The 23,591-nt window shown below is 38.5% G+C and overlaps 1 protein-coding gene across 10 annotated transcripts in view; it reads right to left on the bottom strand.

Moving 5' to 3' along the window:
• Window positions 1-6,907: 6,907 nt before the first annotated feature.
• FBXO25 (F-box protein 25) overlaps window positions 6,908-23,591 on the bottom strand; it is a 33,911-nt gene continuing 17,227 nt past the window's right edge. For 8 of the 10 annotated variants that reach the window (XM_030037639.2, XM_030037643.2, XM_041128842.1 and 5 more), the window contains 6 exons: window positions 19,985-20,078; window positions 19,108-19,292; window positions 16,997-17,179; window positions 14,867-15,010; window positions 10,912-10,938; window positions 6,908-8,156 (listed from right to left, as the gene is read on the bottom strand). In XM_030037639.2, the coding sequence (XP_029893499.1) occupies window positions 8,067-8,156; window positions 10,912-10,938; window positions 14,867-15,010; window positions 16,997-17,179; window positions 19,108-19,292; window positions 19,985-20,078 (723 nt within the window). In that variant the 3' untranslated portion in view covers window positions 6,908-8,066. The remainder of the gene's footprint in view (window positions 8,157-10,911; window positions 10,939-14,866; window positions 15,011-16,996; window positions 17,180-19,107; window positions 19,293-19,984; window positions 20,079-23,591) is intronic. The other 2 variants (XM_030037642.2, XM_030037645.2) reach the window with 1 other exon arrangement.

The following is a 23,591-nucleotide window of genomic DNA, read 5'->3' as shown; positions in this document are numbered from 1 at the left end:
GAGAAAATAATGTGGTGCGTGTGTTTGTGCTGGAGAAAGGACGGGAGACTCATGTATCCAGAGTCCAAGTACTCTATTTGGTATATTACTATATTTTTGCTGCTAAAGGTTTCTTATGTGCAGTATAATTAATAATTCTTTGCTTTGTTTTATTTTTGCGCTTGTCCCCCATTAGCTTTTTTTTGGGTCACATATGCAAAGACATCCCCTCTGATGACATAAAGAGCTAATCTTTGCTGTTTCTCTTGTGACGGACACCCACTTCTAGGCAGACTTGCCTTCAGTTTAACGCCTGTAAAGAGTTCATCTTTTGAACATTTGGACAGAAACTTGGCAACGAACGTTTCACAGGACAAACAAAGGAAAACAAGTCAAGCATCATTTCCCATTAGGAAGTAAACTATTGTTTGATAGGATGGAGCACAAGATTCCCAGAAGTCATACTACAGATACAGTAATGCTGCAGATAGGGATATTTTGAAAATTAGGGACTTAATGAAATACATACTTGCTCTCTTTTTCGTTCTATAAACTCGCACGTCTCCTGAAGCGCGTTAACCTGTCTGCTTAGCGTGGCTGTCACGCTGCTGCCTGCAAGAGAGCACGTGCGTGTTGAACCAAACCGTCGTGGCCAAGGTGGACGGGCTGTTGGCAGCTGAAGCTGCGGTGGGAGATCCGAGCTCCTGACCTGTGCGGTGAGAACTGGCTGCGCTGGGGACAGGGGGGAGGTTTTTAGGACAAGTGGAGAGGCAGATGTTCTGGCATCGAGGAACGAAGCACAGTATAAACAGAAGTAAGAAGTCCAGAACATCTGAGAATGTTCCTAGGGTGGCTTGTATTAATATTTACTGTTAGGCCGGGGGTTTAGTGGTAGAGAATCAGAACTAACACACAGCTAGTCCTCATTCCTAGTGTTTTTTCTTGGCTATCCTATTCAAGAACAGGATTTTTGGCTGTGGTGAGCAATTGGAAAGAATGTCCCCTGTGCGCAGGTACAAAATGAAGGTTTTGGATGCCTTTAATTGGTGCTCTGTAACTCACAGCAACGCTTCTCTGGATCTATTCCATACTACTAGGCCTATAAGTTAGACTTAATGGATCAAAAAGGTAGGTGAGTGCAGGTGGTAGAAGACTGTACCTTGAAATGTAGGATTAGTAGGAGGCATATGGTCAGCTTGCAGCAAGAACTTAAGTGGTGGCGTTTTGGGTTGGCGCGGCTCTCCGCCTCGCTTGCGTTAAAGTCGTTGCATTTGATGTCAGGTGGCTGGCCCTATAGGCAGCGGAGCAACACCCTCCTGGTTAGTGGCGGTCTCGCTCTTGCCGAGTGACCGTTTAAACGCGGTCATGCTTCAGTGTAAGAGCAGGGGAGGGGTTGCAGATGAAGGCACAGGATCAGGCCACGCGCCGTGCAGCTGAATAAGGGAAAATAGCAGAGTTACGGGCTGGGACGTGCTACTGCAGGAGCTGCTGCATCCTAGTCAAGCACGTCGAGTTTTAGGGACTTAGGAAAATACTGCCGAAGTATTGCTTTTATAAATTAGCCAGGTTCTAAAGGGATGCTCTCGAGTTAAGAGGAGGACTACAGGTTTACAGCTTTAAAAGTCCCCAGTAGGAAAAAGTCTAAAATAACTGCTGTGTCTGAGAGAATAACGGGGAAGAAACATGGGGGAGAGGTGCTCCAAGCATGCAGAACTTTGTTCCGTAATCTAAGCATTGTTTGGGAATGACAACTGGCTTTAGCAAATGAATTATTCTTCCGTTATTATTTTGTTAAAAATACTATAGAAAAACAGCATTCAAGTGGAAAGAGCATATAAAAATTAAGTAAGTAAATTTAGAATTAAGTGGTGGCTGTTTGTGCATGCCTTGAAAATTGTTAGAAAGGCTTTCAGCTGAAGGCGCAGCGACGAGGTACCCATAAAGTGCAACAAATATAAAGCTGAACGTGCGTTATTCCTATTTGTAGAAGAACGTACACATGAACCTGCAGGAGGTAAGCATTACCAGCGTGTCTGAAAGGCAGTGGGACAGGTCTGTGTGTTGCAGAGAGAACAGCCCATGGGAATCGAAAGAAAAGAAACCCCGCTTTAGTGGCACTCTCACCTCTGCCACGTTCTGAATCCACTTATCTGTCATGTCCTTGGGTACAGACATTATAAGCTTTGAAGGTAACCTTCATCCTACTGAACTTTGCAGGAGTTGGGAGTTATGTTCCAGTGTCTTTTAAGGGGTTGGACCTGAGCCTTGCAGCCGAAAGCACAGAAACAGTGCAAAGAAATAGCATAATTAGCTAATACTTCAGTATTCCGAGCTGTAATTTAACAACTGTTTCCAAACATTTGATATCGTTTGCTTTATTTAATGGTGGTACCCGTGTGTTGAATTGGCAACCTTAATGGGATATTGAGCATCTGGCCTTACTCCGATGCCTAACGGATGGAAGGAAAGAATTTCTCTTCATCAGGACCACTTACTGGGAAAACAGGAGGCCGGACTGTAGTGCCCTCTCCTAGCAACATGTCCTGGGGTACGTACGCTTGGTCATACGATGCCACACAGCGAGGCAGCTGCTGCCCGCGTTTGGCTGTGATGCTTTGACCCTTTCTTAGGTGAGTACCTGAACATCTAGCCCCATGACTAAATACTGACTGAGGGCTAGAGAAAATTAATTATTATATAGGGGTGGAGTAGGTTCAGCTGAAAAGACTGAGGAAGAATGGTTCCATGAAAATTATCCCTAGAAATAATAATTTATCATTTTGGTTGGATCAGCAACTTGAACTGACTGGCTGACTCTGCATCAATGCCTGCCACGGCACGGGGGAGAGGAGAGTGAACATGACATGGGATACAACACAATCCCAAATGTAGCTTTTGGGACAGGGAGTCCCCAAAATTCATGTTTTAACTGTGAAGATTTGGGGTGAAATGGGACCTCTGATGGACTTCAAAGTGAAAGAGGTGAGCTCTCCTTAGTTTTTCATAGTAAGAGTGCAGGTGACAAGCTCCCAGAAGATTCATATGCTTGACCTTGCTGGAGGTAAGTCTCGCTCTCCCTCTGGTCAAAAGTTAAGCACCTGAGACCATTTTCAGTATGCTGCTTGACTTCGTGTCCTGTTTCTCTCTAGCCATTGCGGAGTGACTTCTTAGGCACTTTCCCTGTGTCTTCTGTAAGAAGCTGTGAAGTACGTGGTTTGTTAAATCTGGGTTACGGGACTTCTAGGTATCAGATGCTGAAGTACCTATGACCAATTTTGTGAAGTTTGAAGGTTTTAGATTAAATCAGCTTCTAGTGCAATTGACTTCAAGTGATAAGGCTTAAGAAATATGTACGCTCTGTCTTGCTCTCTTTATGTACATATACATATATATGACAAGACTTAGAGATTGAGAGCAATAACATAAATGCAAAATTAATAAATTCTTCCTCTTATTTATTGCCCCCTTTTGCTGCAAGTGTCTGAATTACTTTCATGCTTATTATTGGCTCAAAAATACACTCACATACAAGACTATTTAGTTAATACAATTCTTTCTTGGCTAATGATGGAGCTGTAAATACGCTAATTTATGCACCAGGCAAATCCAAACCATTGTGCTGCTATTCTCCATTCTACCCTCTCCTTTCTGCTAGCCTGCATTGCTTCTGCCTTCTAGGCTACTAAATGCCACTAGTATTTTAATCCTGTTTCTAGTGGTTATCTCCATTTAGCTAGGGTTTTTTTCGCATTTCAGCTTCTTCCTTCTCCAAAACTGAGGACTTCCCAGGGATGGGGAGCAGGGGAAAGGAAAAGAGCAGGGTTCTGCTCCTCAGCTTTTTCCAGATCAGAACCTCAGTCCTGTCTGACATGCAAATAGAAAGGCTCGCTCAGTGCTCTGTGAACAGGTCCACGTCTACTGTCTTTACAGTTGGAGTGTCTTTTCCCAGAAACAGGAGAACAAAACTGTTGGGAGAGAATGTAATGGAACAGGTCTGGAGTCTCTGACGCAGGTTTTGGAGATAATGACTGGGGGTGGGGTAGGTGTTGTGGAGGTGGAAGGAAGATCCTACTTTTCAAAATAATTGTAATTTCAAGCTCCTTGTGGACTGTGGCAGAGTGTATCTTGATTGCCTTTGAGTCAGTGTTGCTTTTCACAACTAGAATTCAGTAAAACCCAAATCACCCGAGATTGTGAAGTGATCACGTAGGGACCACATTAGGACATGGTTTCCTGCCACTGCAAAATCTGTATATAAACAGATCCAGGTCTTGGGACAAAAGCTGTGGAGCAAAAGAAACCTGTAGAGACTTGGTACACGTTTCAAGGCACGCCTTCTGCTTTAGGAGAGACCACCTGCCTTTCTTTGCATAGGACAGCCAGCATGCAGGAGGCCAAGTGGGGGTTTTACTTTAAGGCACAACCCTTCCCATGGGTTACAACACTTCAGGTTACGTGAGTAAGTAAGTGCTGGTGTAAGGGGCAGTGAGATTAATTCACGTTGTCAAAATGCTCTTTAGTACAGGTGAGGTATTAATGAGATGATTGTTATCCTGAAGGTGAAATCTTCTCCCCTTTCCCTCTCATGAAGAGATTTTAAAAAAACACCACAAACCGTATTGATCAAAATCACTGCCTTAGCTTTTTGCTTAGGTGATACAATTAAAATCCATCTTCTTACACATCTAGTAGCTTCATACCATGTAGTCACTTTTAATCATGCTCTGCTATTATTTGCCTTGTTTAAGAAATATATTCACTAAATACTTAACTAGCTTGTGGAACTACTCCCAAAGCTCAGTTTTGCCAAGTGTTAAAAGCTTATAACGCTGCTCATGACAGTGTGATTCTGCACTCAACATCTTTAAGGTATAAAAAAAAAATCGTAATAGCTCTGCACTAAAATGCTTCTCAGGGCATGTGTGCATAGCTTCCCCCCCCCCTTTTGTTTTTTTAACCTGGAAGAAAGGTTTAAAAAAACCACCTTGCTGGCTTTTGGACCTGGGGGTCCTGGCGGACACCAAGTTGAACACGAGCCAAGCAATGTGCCCTTGTTACAAATAAGGTTAATGGTATTCTGGGCTGCATCAGGAGGAATGTTGTCACCAGGTGGAGGGAGGTGATGCTGCCCCTCAGCACTGGTGAGGCCTCACCTGGTGTGCTGGGTCCAGTTCTGGGCTCCCCAGTACAAGAGAGACACGGACATGCTGGAGGGAGTCTGGTGAAAGGCCACAAAGGTGATGAAGGGATGGGAGCATCTCTCCTGTGAGGAAACGCTGAGAGAGCTGGGACTGCTCAGCCTGGAGAAGAGAAGGCTCAGGGGGATCTCATAAATACCTGAAGGTATATAAATATGTCTATAAATACCTGAAGGGAGGGTGGAAAGAAGACAGAGCCAGGCTCTTTTCAGTTGTGCCTGGTGGCAGGACCAGAGGCAGTGGGCACAAACTGAAATGCAGGAGCTGCCGTCTGAACGTCAGGAAACACTTTTTGTCACTGTGAGGGTGACCCAGCACTGGCACAGGTTGCTCAGAGAGGTTGTAGAGTCTCCATCCCTGGAGATATTCAAAAGCCATCTGGACATGGTCCTGGGCAACTGGCTCTGGGTGGCCCTGCTTGAGCAGGGAGGTCCCTGCAGAGGTCCCTTCCACCCTCAACCATTCTTGTGATTGCACAATGAAGCCTCTGGAGTACAAGACTACAAGCTAGAGCCCTGCTTCTTCTCGTCTTAACTACTGCCGCCCACTGGTCTGAGGTGAGCCTTGTTACCCTTACTGGCCTACACAGGAAAATGTCTCAGAAACGATCCTTCAGCCCATCAAAGGCTTTTTGCTACAGAAGAAAGAGCAAAACAGCAAGTGGTGAAAGGGAAAGGAAGATTAAGCCTGACTTCTGCCACCTGACATTTGTAAGAACTGAAAATTAGTTATTACAGGTACTGATCTTTCCAAACCTTTTTTTAGAGCTTGTAAGAAGTTAAGTCACCTCCCTCCCTCAAGTTAGAGGCCAGGGGAGGTCCCTCTCAGCTCTCTTAATACCTTTCCCTGATTCTCACATTATTTGCATCTTCAGTAGTGGGCAGCTTCCTAGGTAATGGTGTGTCCCTTAAGAGCTTGCATTCTGTCTGCAGGAGGGATGGTTCCTTGCAGTCCTGGATCACGAGACCTTCAGTCAGCATGATGGGTGAAGAGCTCAGCCCAGTATTAAACCAAATGCTGACTTTAGAACCTTTTTTTAAAGCTCTCAAGCAGGTAGCATCCTTGTAGATATTTACACAAAGTTTCATGAAGGACAGCAAAACTGTAACCATGTTAAAGGATTAAGTAACAGATGCCAGCCACCACCAACTACTGTCAAGGTTACCTAGATCACATAGCTATGTGACCCTAGGAAAGCAAGCCTGCAACCATTACATTAGTTAAATAAGTGGGGTGCAAATCATTGCTAAAGAAGAGCTGCTGGTTCCTCAACAAATGCAGTGACTACAGCAGTGCTTGGGCTGGGAAAATGAGGCTTGCAGCAGTGTTCTGAATGAACAGGAATAAGAATGGATGTCATTAGCTCCACACCTGATCACTACCATAGCCATAGCAGACACCTTAATTGAAAGGCAGAAAAAACCCCACCTATCAGTAAATTCAATGGGTGACGTTGGTATATCACTGAAATTTAAGTTAAAGCAAATAAAAGTATCTCCTGAGGAAATAAACATTCTCCTCTTCTTGTGCAGCCTATTAACAGTCCAGCTATCCTATTAAAAAAAAGTGCTAATACAACCAATTATTGAAAAGTAATGTCTGCTTGTAGTCACTTGGACTGCTTGTACACTTCTCATTCTATTACCAATTACTACAGAGAACAGGTTATAGAAAGATCTTATAAAACTCAAATTGATTCATCTCTATGTACAAGAGACTTCTCAGAATAATAGATAAAAACCATGATTTATTACACTGTACAAAACTAGATTCAGAACAAGCAAGTGCAGAATATAGTACATGATTTATTTTTTTCTGTACTTTACATATTATTTGTTAAACTTCATTGACAAACCCAGAACTTCCCTAATTTTTCCTTTACCTGCCTAAGCCAAGCAATGAATTTTGGTCTACAGGATAGAAGAAAATAGCTTCCTGGAGAATTTATCATCTGATTAACTTGGCAGAAAGTGCTTCAGCTCAGACTTTCAGTGTTTCCCATAACTTGTAAAGACTTGTCAAGTTAGAACCTCAGTTGGTAGTACAACATCCTCCCACAGTACCAGTCTAGAAAAAAGCAACTCCATTCTCATTAAGTTTCAATAATGTCTTCTTCTTAGAAGATAAATTAATCCGGTTGCATTTGTAGACATACCAAACAGTATAAGTGAAGGCTGTAGCTACCATAAAAAAAAAAAAAAGAGATTATTTTCCAGTAGCCCCAGATCTGTCTCTTGAGTTATGCAGGATGTGCTGAGATAGGTTATATGTTTAATAAAGTCCTTAAGAAAAATAAATATTTTTGCATAATGTGTTGTACAAAGATTGGTTGATTTCCTTCATTCATAGCTTCAACAACAGATAAAACCACAGCTATATTTAATTCACTAGCTCACAATGATTAATGCCACCTTGGTAACTGATGTATTAAGAGTCCAATTCTTTATAATAGTGCAAATTACATGGAGGTGTTTTGAAAACAGTGGCTTAAAGAAAGAAGGATTAACAAAAAAACCCTCCTTTGGTCCCTGTAAGAGTAGTTTAACTCTTCCATAAAATTTTCAAAACTCCCCCACGTAATTTTAACCAACTATTAAGGCGTCAAAAGAATGGATTTAAAGTTGAGATTAAAATGGTCTTTCTTGGACTTGAAAAGAAGTCCACTGCAGATTTCCTGACAGAGAAATGTTCTTAATGTGTCTCCTTCTCCTCAGCTCTTTTCTGCACAAGAACAATACACTAAATAGACCTGTCTGATATAATTTCTCCCATATCTCTTTTGTTTAAACTACAACAAAACATTAAATATATTGCACAAAAAGCATAACGTATCCTGCCCGACTCTTCACAAAAATGGCCACAAACACAGGAGAACAGCTACTGAACATCTCAAAATTTGAAGAGATCAATGAAATGCTGAGGAGATACTGGCATGAGACAGGTGTTTGGATCACTGGCTGTGCAGGGGTGTCCTGTATCCTGCAAAATGAAGGAGAAAAAAAAGTAAGTTGTCTTTCCATACCCACAATCTAGTTCCACCCCCAATTAAAAAAAAAAAAAGGCACAAAAAATCATATATAGGCACATGCAACTACTTCCACTGTAAACAAACTGATAAGAACTTGCTCTAAAAATTCACCATATTTTTCTTTAACTGTTTTAGACTAAGTTGTGAAGAAAATAGGCCTTGCCAGTTTGACTGTGGTAGTGCAGGGTAGTTTCAATTTCAGAAAAAAAACCCTTTCTCCTCCTACCAGAAAGAGACCCGAGTCAGAGCTCTTGAAAAAAAGTTTCGTATGTGTTATCCATTATTTTTTTCTTTTTTTTTTTTTTTTTAACTACACTTATGAAGAGGCCAACTGCTTTGTTGAACATATATTATCTGTTTAATGAAAATCTGAAATCAACTACTACTTTAGGGGGGAAAATGAGCTCCTTGCTTTCAAAGTGAAGGGGAGGAGACACTTCCCAAAAAAACCTGAACAGCACGTTTGAAGTCCCAGTCATAAAAGTTTTTCTACCTTGCTTGTTTTTCTCTTTCCCCCAACATCTTTTTCTCCTCTTTCACTCCTTCCTTCTCCCCTCCTGAAAGCATTGCCTTAAAACAAAAGTTCGCACCCAGGCAAGTTAGGAATATAGAAGATGGACAGGATGGAAAGGCTTTGTCATTACAAATTCACTAAGCCTGCAGTGCTTTCTTTAATATTACAGAAACCTGGACTCAGCACAACTGTCTGATTATTTAAGATTTAAATTAGAAGTTCAGTTTTGCACCTTATTAGAATCTTACAAAGGAAGGAAATGCTAGAGGTGTAAGGAGAAGAAGGTCCCAGACAGTTCAATGGTGCGGTTAAACACCTTGATCAATAAGGTTGTAAGGCTCAGAAACCATCCTCCCCAGGTTTTAAGGGGTTCCTCTCCCTTTTCCACCAGTGTTGATGAATTCAACATGTGGGGCAAGAAAACTAGAGTAAATACATGGTAAAGAGATCACAGACCACTGCAGTCTTCATTTCTTTCATTTCCATAGGAGATGAAGTTACATGTAATTCAGTTAATAGAAGGAAAGAATCCGTAAGTGAAATTTTTTTCTCACTTGGAAGCTTACATAAGGAAAGTGTTGTCAAAGATGCCACATTCCCATCCAAAGTCTTTGCAACACCAAATTGCACTAGGTGAAACACATTCTAAATACTACTCAGCTTTTCCAATGAAAATAGTTACTCTATAGATATATTATCTGTATTTTTCCATTAAGTCTATAGATGACTACATTAAAATATCATGTGGTATCGCCACCTCATCCTCCCATTTTTTTAAATAATTGCTTTAACATCACCTGAGAACCAGTTGTTACATTCATGACACAGGGGAAAAACAAAAAGAGAGAACAGACAAATAGATTAGATCCCAGGTAAGACTGCCTATTTGGGGAAGTTGCAGATGAGAAAGAACAGAAGACTAAGACCAGAAGTGTTAAACCTAACACCTTCATCTTGAGATGACATCTGCAAGGAAGAGATACACCACAGCAGAAAACACTCTCAAAAGTAGTTGCTAATGAACTATCTTCTTCTCTACCCATTGCCATGTCAATGTCATGTCATTACTTTCCTAGTTTCCAGGAAAAAACACCATCAGAATTAGGATTCTGGGAAAGAAGCTAGGGTTTAGCCCCTTTTAGTTCTTATTTATACTCCTAAATATTTTAAGACAGAATTTGTAACATGCTATCTGCTTTGCTCTGCACATCATCATAAAAATGCTTTTGAAAGCTCTGCTCAGTCAGGTCCAATAAAAATCTCAGTAAGATCAGTTCTTGGGGTTTTTAGTTATTAAAAACAACAGAAACAGCAATTTTACAGTGGAAAAAAGTGATGAGGACTGAAAACAAGAATCATAACTTTCCTGTAATTATAAGTATTCTTCCTTCTAAGAAAAAATGTATTTCCCTTGAAATTACATTTAATAAATAGTGTTCAATTCATATTGATTGTCAATGTATCTACTTAAAAGCTAAACCAGAATTCTTTTAAATTAACAAGAGAATTCACCAGGAGGAGTGTTTACTGGCAAATGTAGTTGTTTTCCTCCTCAAATTTTATCATAGCTGGACATTAAGAAGCTCCCATAACAACTTTGGAGCTACAGTCCTTTTCTGTATAATTATTTCCACCATTTCTTCATTCAGAAAGCAACTTTATAATTGCCTCTCCCCACTCTCCCAAGTCACATGCAGCCTGTTTTGGGAATTTCTTTTCAGAGACACTCTTTCATAAAAGTATGTATGACTACAGCATTCCAAGTGGAGTAAAATCAGTTTTAGTACCTTTGCATTAAAGTTATCTGAGGTTCATGTTACTCTCTTCAGATTTAAGTACTGAATTAAATACATCAGGGAGTGCAGAGAAACCTATTTCTTAGCAAAATCTGGCTGATCTCACTGACACCATGCACCTAGGTTCATTAGAAGTTGAATTATGGTCCCTAGTTTAAGTGACATTGACAGGGAATACGGCAATAATAAAAAACAAATCTGACGAAAAACTGAGATGGAAAGTCATGATTACCTTATCTAATAGGGAAACAAGAAACAAAGTATTCCTGCTGCTAAGTTGATGTAGGGAAACAAAATCAAAACAGAGAGTATCAAACAATTAGAAATGAACACATTATTCACTTTGACGTTACAGAACAGTCAGCAATAAAAACAGATGAGACACACAGGAAATACCTTGAGTAACAAAGCAAGGTGGTAGTCCTTTGAAATCGTGAAGAAGGAAGCAGGAAGAAGAGCCGTAAAGTAAAAGAAGCAGAGTTAAGGTTTATTGAAGCTAAGGTTCATATGCCATTTAGAAAAACAGTCTTTTATTCTTGTGGCAGATCACAAGCAGCTGGAGAACTAAAACCAGCACAAGCCCCAAGAAGACTAAAACCAAGTGTGAAGCATATCACTTATGCAAAACAATTACACTATTTTACATAAGGCCTGGATACTGAAAGAAGAAAAGGTATTTCAACTTCTGTGGCCATCTCTGGGATAACCGAAATGTACTACTGAGTAAGCTAAGAAAATAAAAGAACTGCTCACAATTGCAATGATACCTAATGGAACAGAAGAAATAGTATACACAAAAAGCATTCACAGAGGCATCAGTCAATAATTAGTTTGCCATGACTTTTACACTACTGAAATTATGTATTTTTCTCACTTTCATCATGGACAAATCCTTTACCAAGTCACTTCTGAAAGACAGTAATTCAATATTTAAGAGTTTCTTATAATCATTCCCTCCTTTAATACAGAAAAGTACAAGATGTTCTATTATATCACTGTACCTCCTACAATGAATTTAGGAGTCTACTTCTTATTGTATTTAATATTACTATGGTCACAGGTTTTAAACAAATACAGGAATAAAATGCCGCTTCCTGAAAAGCTCTTAAAGACTTGTTAAAAGTAACATTAAGATAGCATACTGTAAAGTGGAAACTTTCCCTACTTCAGCTGTTTGCTAATTCACTCAGTAGCCATCAGTCCCTTCTTTTACAAGGCCTTCTTTAAAAGGACACCAAATGCAGGACTGAAAGAATTTCCTGTGTGCAGCCCTCTCACAATCACATTATATTATCAATTTCATAAACTGATGAAAATTCATAGAATCATAGAATGGTTTGGGATAGAATGGACCTTTAAAGGTAATCTACTCCAACCCTTAGCTTAAGTAATTTCCCTAAGTAGTCTCATGTTTATTCATCCCTTCTCTGTCTCTCAAAAGAATTTATGGAGAGTAGTCACATTCCTTTTTAGCTTTAACACAGCTAAGTTAAATTAACCTCTGCTAGTCTTCTTCATGCCCTGATCACTTAAGTACTTTTTCCTCTGCAACTATTCCAATGTTTTGCTTTGTTCTTGAATGAGGAGAGGAAAAAAAAAAAGGTGCAATACCAAGAAGTGTTCAGCTCACTTCCTGAAGTTCTTCTGAATGCCTCTGAAAGCAAAAGCTGCCCAATTTTTGAAGTGTACTATTAAAAGAAGAAACTAAGTTTTTACATATTATAAACTATCTGAAGAATCCAGTGCTTCCATTTGTTTGAAGATTCAAATACTTGCTACTTTTCTCTGTAAGTAACTGTGATTTCTCTTTTAAAGTTTGGTTTTGGTGGGTTTTGGGTTTTGTTTTTTTTTTTTTTTTGCTATATGCCCAATGGAATTACACAGAGTAAAAGCTTCAGTTGAGAACAAAAATCTATACATTATAGATACAATTATATGTCAACCACTCATATACATATTTAATTTAATAACCTGTCTAATCAAGTATGCTACTGAAGCTTGAATGAATTGTCAAAACCTGATAACAGTTCTTTCTGATTAAGAAATATTCTCACCTAGCACAGAATTTTTCTAGAACTAATAAAGTACCTCCTGTCCCACAGCCCCCTGCTTTGCTTCTCATCTCTCTTTAGAAAGCTTGGGAAAGGATATAGATACAAGTGCCTGAAAAAGCAGAGCTGTTTTTCCTCCCATATAACTCAGAGTGACTAGCACTACTTTACTCACATTGCCCTGTGAACAGAAGGACTGTTTTTCAGACCAATGATTAACCTCTTAGCGTCCCTGCTGATACGGGTGCCAGTTGTGCAGAAATCAATTCGCTGAACAATCTATTTCAGCCTGATCAAACATTTATTTTAAGACAGGGACAAGGCTTAGATTCCAAGACCTAGAGAAGGAAAACTGCAATGCAGGCTCACAGAATAATCAGGTTGAGAGGCACCTAAGGAGGTCTCTAATCCAGCCTTCTGCTCAAAGCAGGGTAAACTAAGATCAGACCAGGCTTCTCTGAGCTTTATCCAGTCAGGTCTTGAAAACATCCAATGATGGAAACTGCACAGCCTTTATGGTCAAACCATTTCTTTGCTTGGCTGTCCTCATGGCAGGCTCTTAGGTTCCTCCGAAGCAGTCTTCTCCAGCCTCTCCTCACAGGGCAAGTCCTCAAGCCTCCCTGATTATCTGACCCTCACCTGAACTCCATCCAGTTTATCAGTATCTTTTTTGTATTGGGGACCCCCAGCTCAATGCAGTATCCCAGATGCAGTCTAATGACTGCGACTGAAAAGGGATAAGGCAGTCAGCACTGGAATGGTGATCTAGTAGGGACTGCTCATCAATCCAAACAAAGCACCTAGAGAACTTACTGTGTTGTGTTTCAGTAAAAATACAAAACCACAAAATGAGTGCTATTCCAGTAGTAGACTGGAGTAGTCAACGTAACAAGACATCTGCCTGCACAGGTTCACTGCCTCTTACTGCGCACAATCTCTGGAGCTAAACATTTAATTCCAAACACATTTTAGTCATTCCTAATATTCAAGTGCTATACTTTGAATTATACCAAGGTCAGAATGAGAGAAATTTACTACAGAAAGCATTAACCCTTTACACAGCAAAGCCAGACAATCCAAACATAGCCAATACCAAAAATGCCCACCTGCATGCATGCTGTGTGCTCACCTTTAAAATTTCCGCTTTCAAAGAAAAAAAATCAAACAACTTTACCCTACATATTGGGCAACATGATGAAGACTTATTCCACTGTAATGAACAGTTCTTAGTCATTCTTGACACAGAATGACTTCAGCAAATGCCCAGGCTTCTTCAGCAAATGCCCAGGCTTTTCACAGCAGAAGCCAATTCTGACTACCTGCTTTCCTACTATTAATTTAGCAAAACATATTAGTACCTGGAAGGACTCCTGTGATATCAAGAATACTCAACTTTAAGGTAACATCATTCAGTAACATGCTGCTTCTATGAAAGCTAGCTTATCCTGTTAAACAGCATAGTTTTCTTCTATGGAAAACAAAAAAGCCTCACACTGACACGCAACTCCTCTTAAAATCACAGAAAGATGACACAAGAGCAACTACTAATTTCTGTGAATTAGAATATGAGTATTTTCCAAGATTTCTCAAACATTTCTTGCTCTTTGCTGTCCACTTAGCACTACCCGTATCTGGTCTTTGAGCTGCAAAATTAAGGATGTCTCACTAACTAGAAGGCCAGGTTATAGTGCAACACAAAGTAAAAGCAGGACTATGTGTTCACACGCAAGTTAAACATGAAAATGCCCTACAGAAATTAAAATCATCCTGTAAGACACAATATGCTTCATGGGAAACATCAACGTAAAGTGCATTTTGAATGAAGCTTCAAACATTCCTCCAAGCTTCATATGGGACAGAAGCAAGACTATAAAAATACAGTTTTACACCAATGTGGTAGAAATACTATAGCAGCAAGTTCTCATCAGAGACGTATTGGTTGCCATGCCATGATTAGAAAAAGGATGTCATAAAATGGCTAACTTCATACAAGTTCCTAACAACTTTGCATAAGATTAAACAGACAGAAGACAGAGTGCAACTCTTTCCACACTGTACTTTTCCTTGCAATTCTAAGTATTGAGGTTATCAGGTATCAAGAGATAAGAATGCTAGATAAAGAACAACTTTGGAATTTAATACTGATTTTATATGAAGTTTTATGTATTATTTAAAAGTTAGATATTGTCCAATCACATTTCACATGAGAAAGCTGACAAGATGATCCTAATATTTCTTCCCTTTCAGATTACCAGTAGCTGTTTGAACTTATTTCTGATGATCTATTTCAAAGCTCTTACCTTCCAAAACAGAATACTACAGTGTCGACAGAAGTGCAAGGTGTCCCCATACTGTTCCTTTATTGGGTAATATTTCTGAAGTGCAAAGTACATCAGCTTCCAGTCAATGTGACCTTTCTCTGATGGAATCAAATGCCTACAAAACTGGACATAAAATTAATAGCTTTCTTTAAAATTGCTAAAGAAGTAGTCAAATCAGGTAAAGGACTGGGAAAAAAAAAAAAAGGTAGTTAAACTGAAGTTTTGTAACTGGAATTCTTTGAAATCAATAATCTGACATCATATAACTGCAAAGCAGTGAGAGAGATCTATCCACAAAACAAATGGAAGGTAAGACATTAAAATTAGGAGGGTGCATATTTGCCAAGAAAAAGTAGGCCATACAGAGCTGATCTAACTACTGTCTTGAAATTATTCTAATTATAGTCAAGAACCATATAACAAAAACAATCTTTAGAGCCCTAAGTAATTAATTTTATACTTTAAAAAAAACCACTCAGGAATGAGATTAAAAAAAATAACTGTGTTACAAATTGGTTTTCTGTTAATACAGTAACTATGGATTTAAATAATGCTTTTTCTTTCATTTTAAAAGTATATGCATGATCATTTACATATGATCTTTCTAAAGGATAGAAGTAATCAGTGATTGATGTACTTCTTGAGGACATAATCTCCATGTGAAGATTAGCTGATGCACGATGGCTATTTCTCTCCAGTTTTAAACACAGCCAAGGTTTATTAAGTATGTATTTGTAAAAGGCTTTTGTTCCACTCAGTGTGGATTAATGCTAATAAATTAAGGGCATTCTTCATTCAGAAGACAGCTCCTAGATGGGGAGAATAGCACTGCCTTTCTGGTTTCAGCTACACTTTGCTTCGTTTCATAATAGCTTCCCTGTGTAGAGTTCTCAGTTTTTTTCCAAAAGTGCTCTTCAGATATCAAGTATGTTTTTGTGGTTGTTTCAATGGTTCAACAAATATACTGCAGAGGACTGGAAAAACAACCTAACATGATTCTGTAGCTTATTAAGGTAGTACACTTTTAAACAGAAAAAGCAGAATTTTATATTGGAAAATAAATAAAATCATTAGATTTCTATCATTAATAACCTAATAAGAAATTGAAATGAACATTTAGGAATGCATTGGAAACGCTGTGTACAAGTGTCCTTTACAAGGCACAGGGCTCACTAATTCTACTGAAATGCTTAAGTGATCTTTTTCCCAGCATTACCTTAGTATTACAGCTTCCTCTCCAACCAGTTTTGTCACTGTTCAATAGAGCTTACCTCATATAGCCTCAAAATCCACTCAACTGCTACATTAAGATTAAACTTCTTATCCTCGTAACTTTACCTTGCATTCTTCTGAGCTGCTTCTGGAGGAGCGGTCTGCAGTCTGCTTTTGTCTGTCTATATTCTCTGTGAAGTTAATTCTAAAGCCTTCCATCTCACCAAAATTCTTATTTGGGTCAACTGCACATGAGTTAATTGAGTTTCACTTCTACCTTTTCTGTTACAATAATACTTAATCTGGCAGTCACTGACCAAATGGTACCACTTCAACCTGTCAGATTTAAGAATGCATATTTTTACTTCCTCCAGTCTGGAATGTACTAGGTTTTTAAATTTCTTCCTCCAGCTCTGATGAGGTAACTTGTATTTGCATAGCTTTATGTTCACCTAGTCTGATTTTGTCCCAGCATATATTACTGTCAGAAAACGGAGACAGTTCTGGAGGCATTCCTAGATTACTTTGATGCTTTTTGTGAGGAAATGACAGAAGAGTACCATTTCTCTTTTTGTTCTTAATTTCAAAATCTCAAGCATTTGTTCTATTGCTTTTGCAAAAATCCAATTTTGGCTTCACTAGACTGTTCACGTAGCCTAAAAGTTTGAGCAATCTGTCTGCCCACCTTGGTTAGTAAAACAAGTTCTACTTTAGGTATTAAAAATAGAAACTGAATACAATTTTTAGCATGAACAAAGCCCCCCAGAAGACAACATTTTCACTACTACTGCACACTGTCATATTTTTATCTCAGAAAGGGTGAGTTCACACTTCATTATTAGTATAACATATCGCAAAGACGAAGGCCACATTTATGCAAATGATAGAGTTTATTACCTGCTTTTCTGCAAAATGGTACTGGCAGAGTTTTTTCCACAACTGTCTGTCTTCACTGAGCATGTATAAAGTTGGGGTCACTTGACCCAGAGTAATAATGTCCCAGCCATCAGAGAACCTATATAAGATGTTATTCAGCATATGGAGAGGGAGATCGCTAAGCGTAAGACCATTGTTGACTTGCTGGAAAAAAAGAGTTGAAGACTTTTAACCACAGTGTAAGGTACAAATAAGATTCTTACTTTAGAGGTATCTCACGTCTCAGTTTAGTTTGTACAAAACCATTGGGTAATATCTATGTTAATTCTGTGATACTTTGACTACTTGGCTACTGTTATTCTCTAACTGCTGTTGTTGAAAACTTAAATGACTACAGGTACAGAAGGAGCTACAGACTGTAGCTTTATAACTTATAGCTTTCCTACTGTTAAAATAAACATATCCTAAATTCTTTATTTAAATTTCAAATAATTTTAAAACACCTCTGTTCCCAGAAAATAATTCAAGAGTATACAGTCTTGAAAACGACAATATATTCAATTCCACCTTTCAGAGAAGTGTGCTAAAGCCCTAACTACAATAAAGGTATAAACCATTTATTCATAATTTGTAAGATAACTACAGTTTCTCAATTTTTATTAAGAAACAGAGCACATGTCAATTTGCCTTATGACAACGAGAGTACAGAATATAGGACTGAAGAGCAAAAATACAGAATGAAAACATTATGAAAGTCAGAGGCAGAAGAGAATAGGTTCATTTCTGAAGTCTGGAGATAGTTTCTGTCATACATAAATGAGGAATTCTGCAGGGGGTGACAGATCAGAGCACTGAGAAAGTTTTCACTGAGAGTATACACCCCTGCTGAACTTTCTCTTTAACAGGGTAACCTACAGCGCAACTTGTACATGACTGAATCTGGAGCCTATGCTGCCAGGTGGCACAAAGCCCGACACGGCAGGGCTGGAGGCAGTGTCCCAGCTGGCGAGGGAGGGAGTGTGGGCAGCTGCTGGCCCCCACTAGTAGAGCTGCCCAGTCGTAAGGCACTGGCAGCACAGCAGCTGTACTCCAGCAGGCTCTCACTTATGTCAGTTTATTTCGCAACCATTCATCTCACTTATAGACTAGACTTTCCATAGTATCATCTATTATAAACATCTCTGGGACTATCATTCTGTTCAGGAATGTGAGCATTACAGATGCAAAATTTCTCATTGGTTATTTCAACTAACGTAAAACAGCTCAGATGGGAAGTGGGACACTGGAAATAAACAAACACAGCAACTGCAGTGTCTCAAAACTGTCTATGCTGTGGTTGCTTGGCATATGAAAACTTCTGAGATTGGGTTCCCCGTTTCTCCTTTCTATTCCAAAATCAGCTGTTTTTTTCAGATACCCAGCACACACAACAAGGACAATTTCAAAATTTCTTGGCTAAAAGCAAACAGATGAAACAGCTGTATGACTTTACTGTGAGCAATATCTTGCAGCATTTCTTCCTCCAGGAGTAACCCAGACAGGTTAAAAAGACTGCCTGCTTATCATCAGAAGTTTCCACTATAAAAACCTGGAACAGTGCATACCACATGCTTTGAACAAAGTCACATGATCAGAATCCAGCTGCTGAAGTCGTTATCCTTTTTTTGCAAAAAGCAACTGTGCTAATGAATAAAGCTGTAAAATTGCTACTTGAATGTTTTATTTCTGTTTTCTTGACCCACCTCCGAGATTCCTTTTAGATTTTTATTTCTTCAGTAGTAGAAGATTTACTTTTGAATTAAAAATTGGTATTTTTCCCATCTCTATCTGGCAATGTAGAGACAAACATTCTGAAATTTATTTGGGTGAATAAAACTATTACATGTATATATCTCTACCACAAACCAACAGTACAGGCACTGTAGCAGCCCTCATTAGAAAAGAGCTATTGAAACATTAGAAAATTAAGTTGATTCCATTTCATTAATTTCATATTACTTCTCTAAAAACAAAGAAAACAAGTAAAACTGTTTAAGATTTATTTGAAACTTTGTTCACTTACAAATCATAAACCAACATTCAATATAATTGCCCTCCCTCAATTACTTTTTTAGCATGATTTAATAATATACCTTGTTCATCTGAAGGTTTTTTAGTTGTTGTTGCCACAGAAGGATAGTTTCTAATCGGCAGATCCAAATATTGATGTTCCCTACCAACACAGATTTTCCTACTCCCCTAATCAGTATACAGAGAGTAGAACTCAGATCCTGTAGAAGATCTTTGATTAATCGTGGATTATATTGGTCTTCCATGACTGGAAAACAAAACAAACCAAACAGAGTTTTGGTTAACTTGGTTAACCAAGCTAATGCAGTTAGCTCAAGCTAATCAACACTTTAGATGAACTAATTACAACTGAACTGTGTACAAATAGCTGCCCTTATTCCCCACCATGACATTATTAATGCTGCTCCTTAAATGCAAGATCAATAATTAACAGTATCACAGGCGAATTTGATGTAACATTTCATGCTATGCATTTAATAAACTTAATGCTGAACAACTAGTTATAAATCCAATTTATTCTGTTCAAAGCTGATAGTATTACATCTCCATTTAGTGTGGTTACCAGAAAATTTTTTTTCAATATTAATAGCTTTTTTTGAAATAAACAATGAAGAAAAACAGTTATGTACTTTAAATCTCAGTACATTATGCAAACAGAAAACCAAACGTTACTAATCTAAAAGCTTTCACATTTCATAAAGACTATAATTTAATAGTAACCAATAGTTTCTGAATAGAATCTAATTGTCATTTAACTTCACCAATCTGTTTCAACAAACCTGATTCAATCATCAAGAGAAAACAACTTACTGCAACTGTGGGATGGGAAGTATGAAACCTTTCACTAATTAAATATGGTATTGCTTCCCCCACAATCAACTGATGCTTAGTCACAGAGATTAAATCTGAACAAGCAGAATATAAAACCTTAGGTCTTACCCTTCCGCACAATTTTGTCCAAAATGTTAAAGTAGTTCTTCTGTGCTGCACCGCTCAGTGAAGTTAACTGGGATTTTGCAATTAACTGCAGAAGCTAGGACAAAGAATTAAAACTCAGAAGAATGACAGAAGTAAAGGATGGTTTCAAATACACACTTTCAGTACATACATTCACCTACAACAGCCTAGAGCACTGCAACCATACTTCATGAAAACATAACTACAGAGTTCAGAAAATGAAACAAGACAAACACGGAAAGCTTTAGGCATTCCCGCTGGCATCCCATGAACAACTCATGAAGCGATGTACATTTTCAAAATACTCTACAAATACAAGTGTTTATCTCTGTGATAGAGCACATGACATAATGGTCTTCATAAGCTGTAACAAAACAATGGAGGGAGTCTGTTTTGGAGGCTCACAAATAGGAATGTGGTCTTTGATGTGGTTGGGTCCTGAATGCCCTGACAGATTTGGTGGCCAGGAACAACACTCTGAACTGATACCAACTACCAGACTTCCAATTTCTGAGTGAAAGTATCATACTGGTCAAACCAAGGTGTGATAGACTTAGTGCACTACTTTCTGCTGATGGAGAGGAAATGCAGTATTTTACTTAAACTGAGGAAAAAAAATTCTGTGTTACTCCCACATTCAGGACGCTGGCAGAAGAAACCACCATAATCTAATAATGAGTAGTATACATACTATATTAGTAACTTTCCCTTAACTATATAGTAAAGATCTCCTAGCTCTCCACACATTTCTCTGTGGAACCACTGTGAACAGAAGAGTGATGAGAAGAGTGGGAATAGTCTAGGGGAAAGTAACCAGAATAGCTGAAGTTCTTGCTGCACATGAATGCCAAGCTATAGCTACTAGAGGCAGCCCTCGCTCCATTCTGACACCTTTGCTTTTACATTTTAGATTCAGTTTTGTAGCTGATAAGGCCCACCGTGTCTTCAACAAAAAATGGTCTTCTATTTCATACTAAAAGAGAGACTTCGATGTTATGACAGTATTGCCATGTTTTGTAAAGCTTTGTGGCACACTTCTATTGTGATTCATAATGATGAGTTCCGAACAAGCGTTCTCAAGACATCAGAAAGGGAAAGCAGGGAGCAGAAACCAGCATGCCCTACACAGTGCTCGAAAGACTAACCTGAAGAGCTGTGCTTTGTAGGACAGCATCAACTACTGACACAAAGGGTGAACAAAGACTAAGCCTGCCAAAATTTATTTTGTATCTTCATTTCTAAAACTGATTTGACACTACACTCAACATTCATTTTCCTTTGGAGGAAGAGAAAATACACCCGTTCTCTCCCTAATAATGTTCCTTCTGGCTTCTCTGCATGATCCCTGAAAAAACATGTGCTATGAAAGGAGGAAATAATTCTCCTGATGTATTTAAATACAAGAAATCTATTTATAGAGTTTTTGAGACTAGATATCAGGACCTCTTTCCTGGCATTTTCAAAGCCTTTTAGTTTGATTAATAATTTAGAGCACACCTAGAGATCTCTGGCAGTTTGCCAATTCAAGCAAGTATGTACATTTCTCTTGATTAATTTAAAAAAAAATTCAGTTATGTCACTCAGACTAGAGATCAAAGAAAAAAATTTCACCTGGCTGATCTTAATGAAGATTCCCATTTCAGTGAAGGTTAATATGCAAGGATTAAGGCAGTTTTAGCAGGTGCATGAGTACAAGCATCTGACACATGAGTTCAGTCTTACCAATACATGCATAGCCATGGCTTATGTTGTCTACTAGAGATTATAACTTTGAATGGATCAACTGTTTATTCAGATAGAAACATTTTGGGAAAAAAAAAAAAACAAACAAAAGACCATCCATATCAAACTCAATGTATCAGACATTTAACAGCTAAGAAATGATCATTATACTACAGCACAAACAAGTACAGGAAAACAGCACCTCCCCCAACTGCCCACCCTAAAAGGGTCCTGGGCAGACATCTATATTAAATTGTAATAATGATTGAGAGGTTTTTAGTTAGTTAGAGAATCAAAATGGATCATCTTGGTGGTCTGGGATCAAAGAAGAGCTATCTACTAGGGCTTGGTATTTAAAAAGAAGTCTTCTTGATTTATATCTTGCTAGCTTAAATGCAAGAAGCAGAACAACACACATAAAAGTAATCATCATTGTGTTCATGCATAACTAAGAATAATTCTTAGAGGAGAAGATATAGGAACTGCTGCACTGCATTAAATGAGATGTACACTAAACATCTCCACCATTAGAAACTTCAGGGAAGTAAATGAGAACTTGTATAAAGCAGATAAGTATGGGATGACCTGCTTCTTACATGTCTCAGTTGCAGACTGGGTTAAAACCTGATAGAGCAGATTAAACATCCTTTTTAAAAACTTATTGCGACTTCACATATTACTGACATCCACACAGACATTTTAATTTGTTAGATACACCACCACAAATGTTTCTCAAGTCAACAAGTTCTATGGCTACAGAATGAGCAGCAGCTGTCATTCATATTGATCATGTTTATTAGCAGCTCAGTAACTTTTAAGGTCTTAGATGTACAGTTTCTGTACCTGTTGATAAAAGTCAGATTGCCTCCATCATCTCAGAGGCGCTGATGCAAAGATATAATTATAATTTTTGTAACTGTAAAACAATTCTAAAATTTTAAAAGTTTCAAATAAATTCTAAAATGTTAAAAGGATTTTGGAAGTGTGCCTCCTATTCTAAATCCACCCTAATTTCTTAGGGTCTACCACTACTATAGTAACAGTTTGGATCACAAAGCCAAATTTCTGAATTTTAAAGTATTGCTCCTTTCTCAACAACCTTAAGCCTGGCTAACTAAACCAGCCATTTTATTTTCTTTGGCAAACAGAAGAAAAACTGGTCAATGTGCTTATCTTAGACTTTGCACTTTGTTCCGATCAAGTGTTTTGAGCAACCGAGGTCAGGCACTGCAGCATCTAAAAAAACATGTAAAATTCTAGTTCTGGATTCATTCTGCCTGCTCACCATTCAAGTGAGGCACTCAAGGTTGACACCATTTATAACACAAATCACCTTTTTTAGATGCTTTTTTTTCTTCCTACTGTTTGAGGCTGAAAAGTCTTGGGAAAGATCAAGGTTCTTGTTTCTGCTCTCAAAACAGCATTAAAAAGCAATGTTCTAAACCAAAATGCATATATAGACAAAAAAATCTACAAAGGGAATAAAACAGGCAAGTACCCTAACCACTTGCCTTGAAGCAAATCCTTTTTGCTTTGTTTCCTTTGGTCCCACATATCTTGTTTTTCTGGAAGTATAATACACTGTCTCAACTTCCCAAGGATGGGTAGAATGTGTTTTCTCTCCAAATACTCCACGGCCTAGTGGTAAGGGTGTTCTCCTGGTATGTTTATTTAATTTGATTTGTGACTTAGAGTTCTGGATGCATTCCAACAACTACATTATTTGTGAACAGCCTCACCACTGAACTGAACTCTAGTCCTGATATGTCTCACATTTTGAGCTTCTCTAGGAGTTGGGACAAGCACTTTACTATCTCAGGTTAGATGACAAAAAAAACCAAAAAAAAACCAACCAACTTAGGGCTAA

The sequence above is a fragment of the Aquila chrysaetos genome, chromosome 15 (assembly GCF_900496995.4).
Source record: "Aquila chrysaetos chrysaetos chromosome 15, bAquChr1.4, whole genome shotgun sequence".
Taxonomy (NCBI): domain Eukaryota; kingdom Metazoa; phylum Chordata; class Aves; order Accipitriformes; family Accipitridae; genus Aquila; species Aquila chrysaetos.
This window is presented reverse-complemented; position numbering and strand designations above follow the sequence as displayed.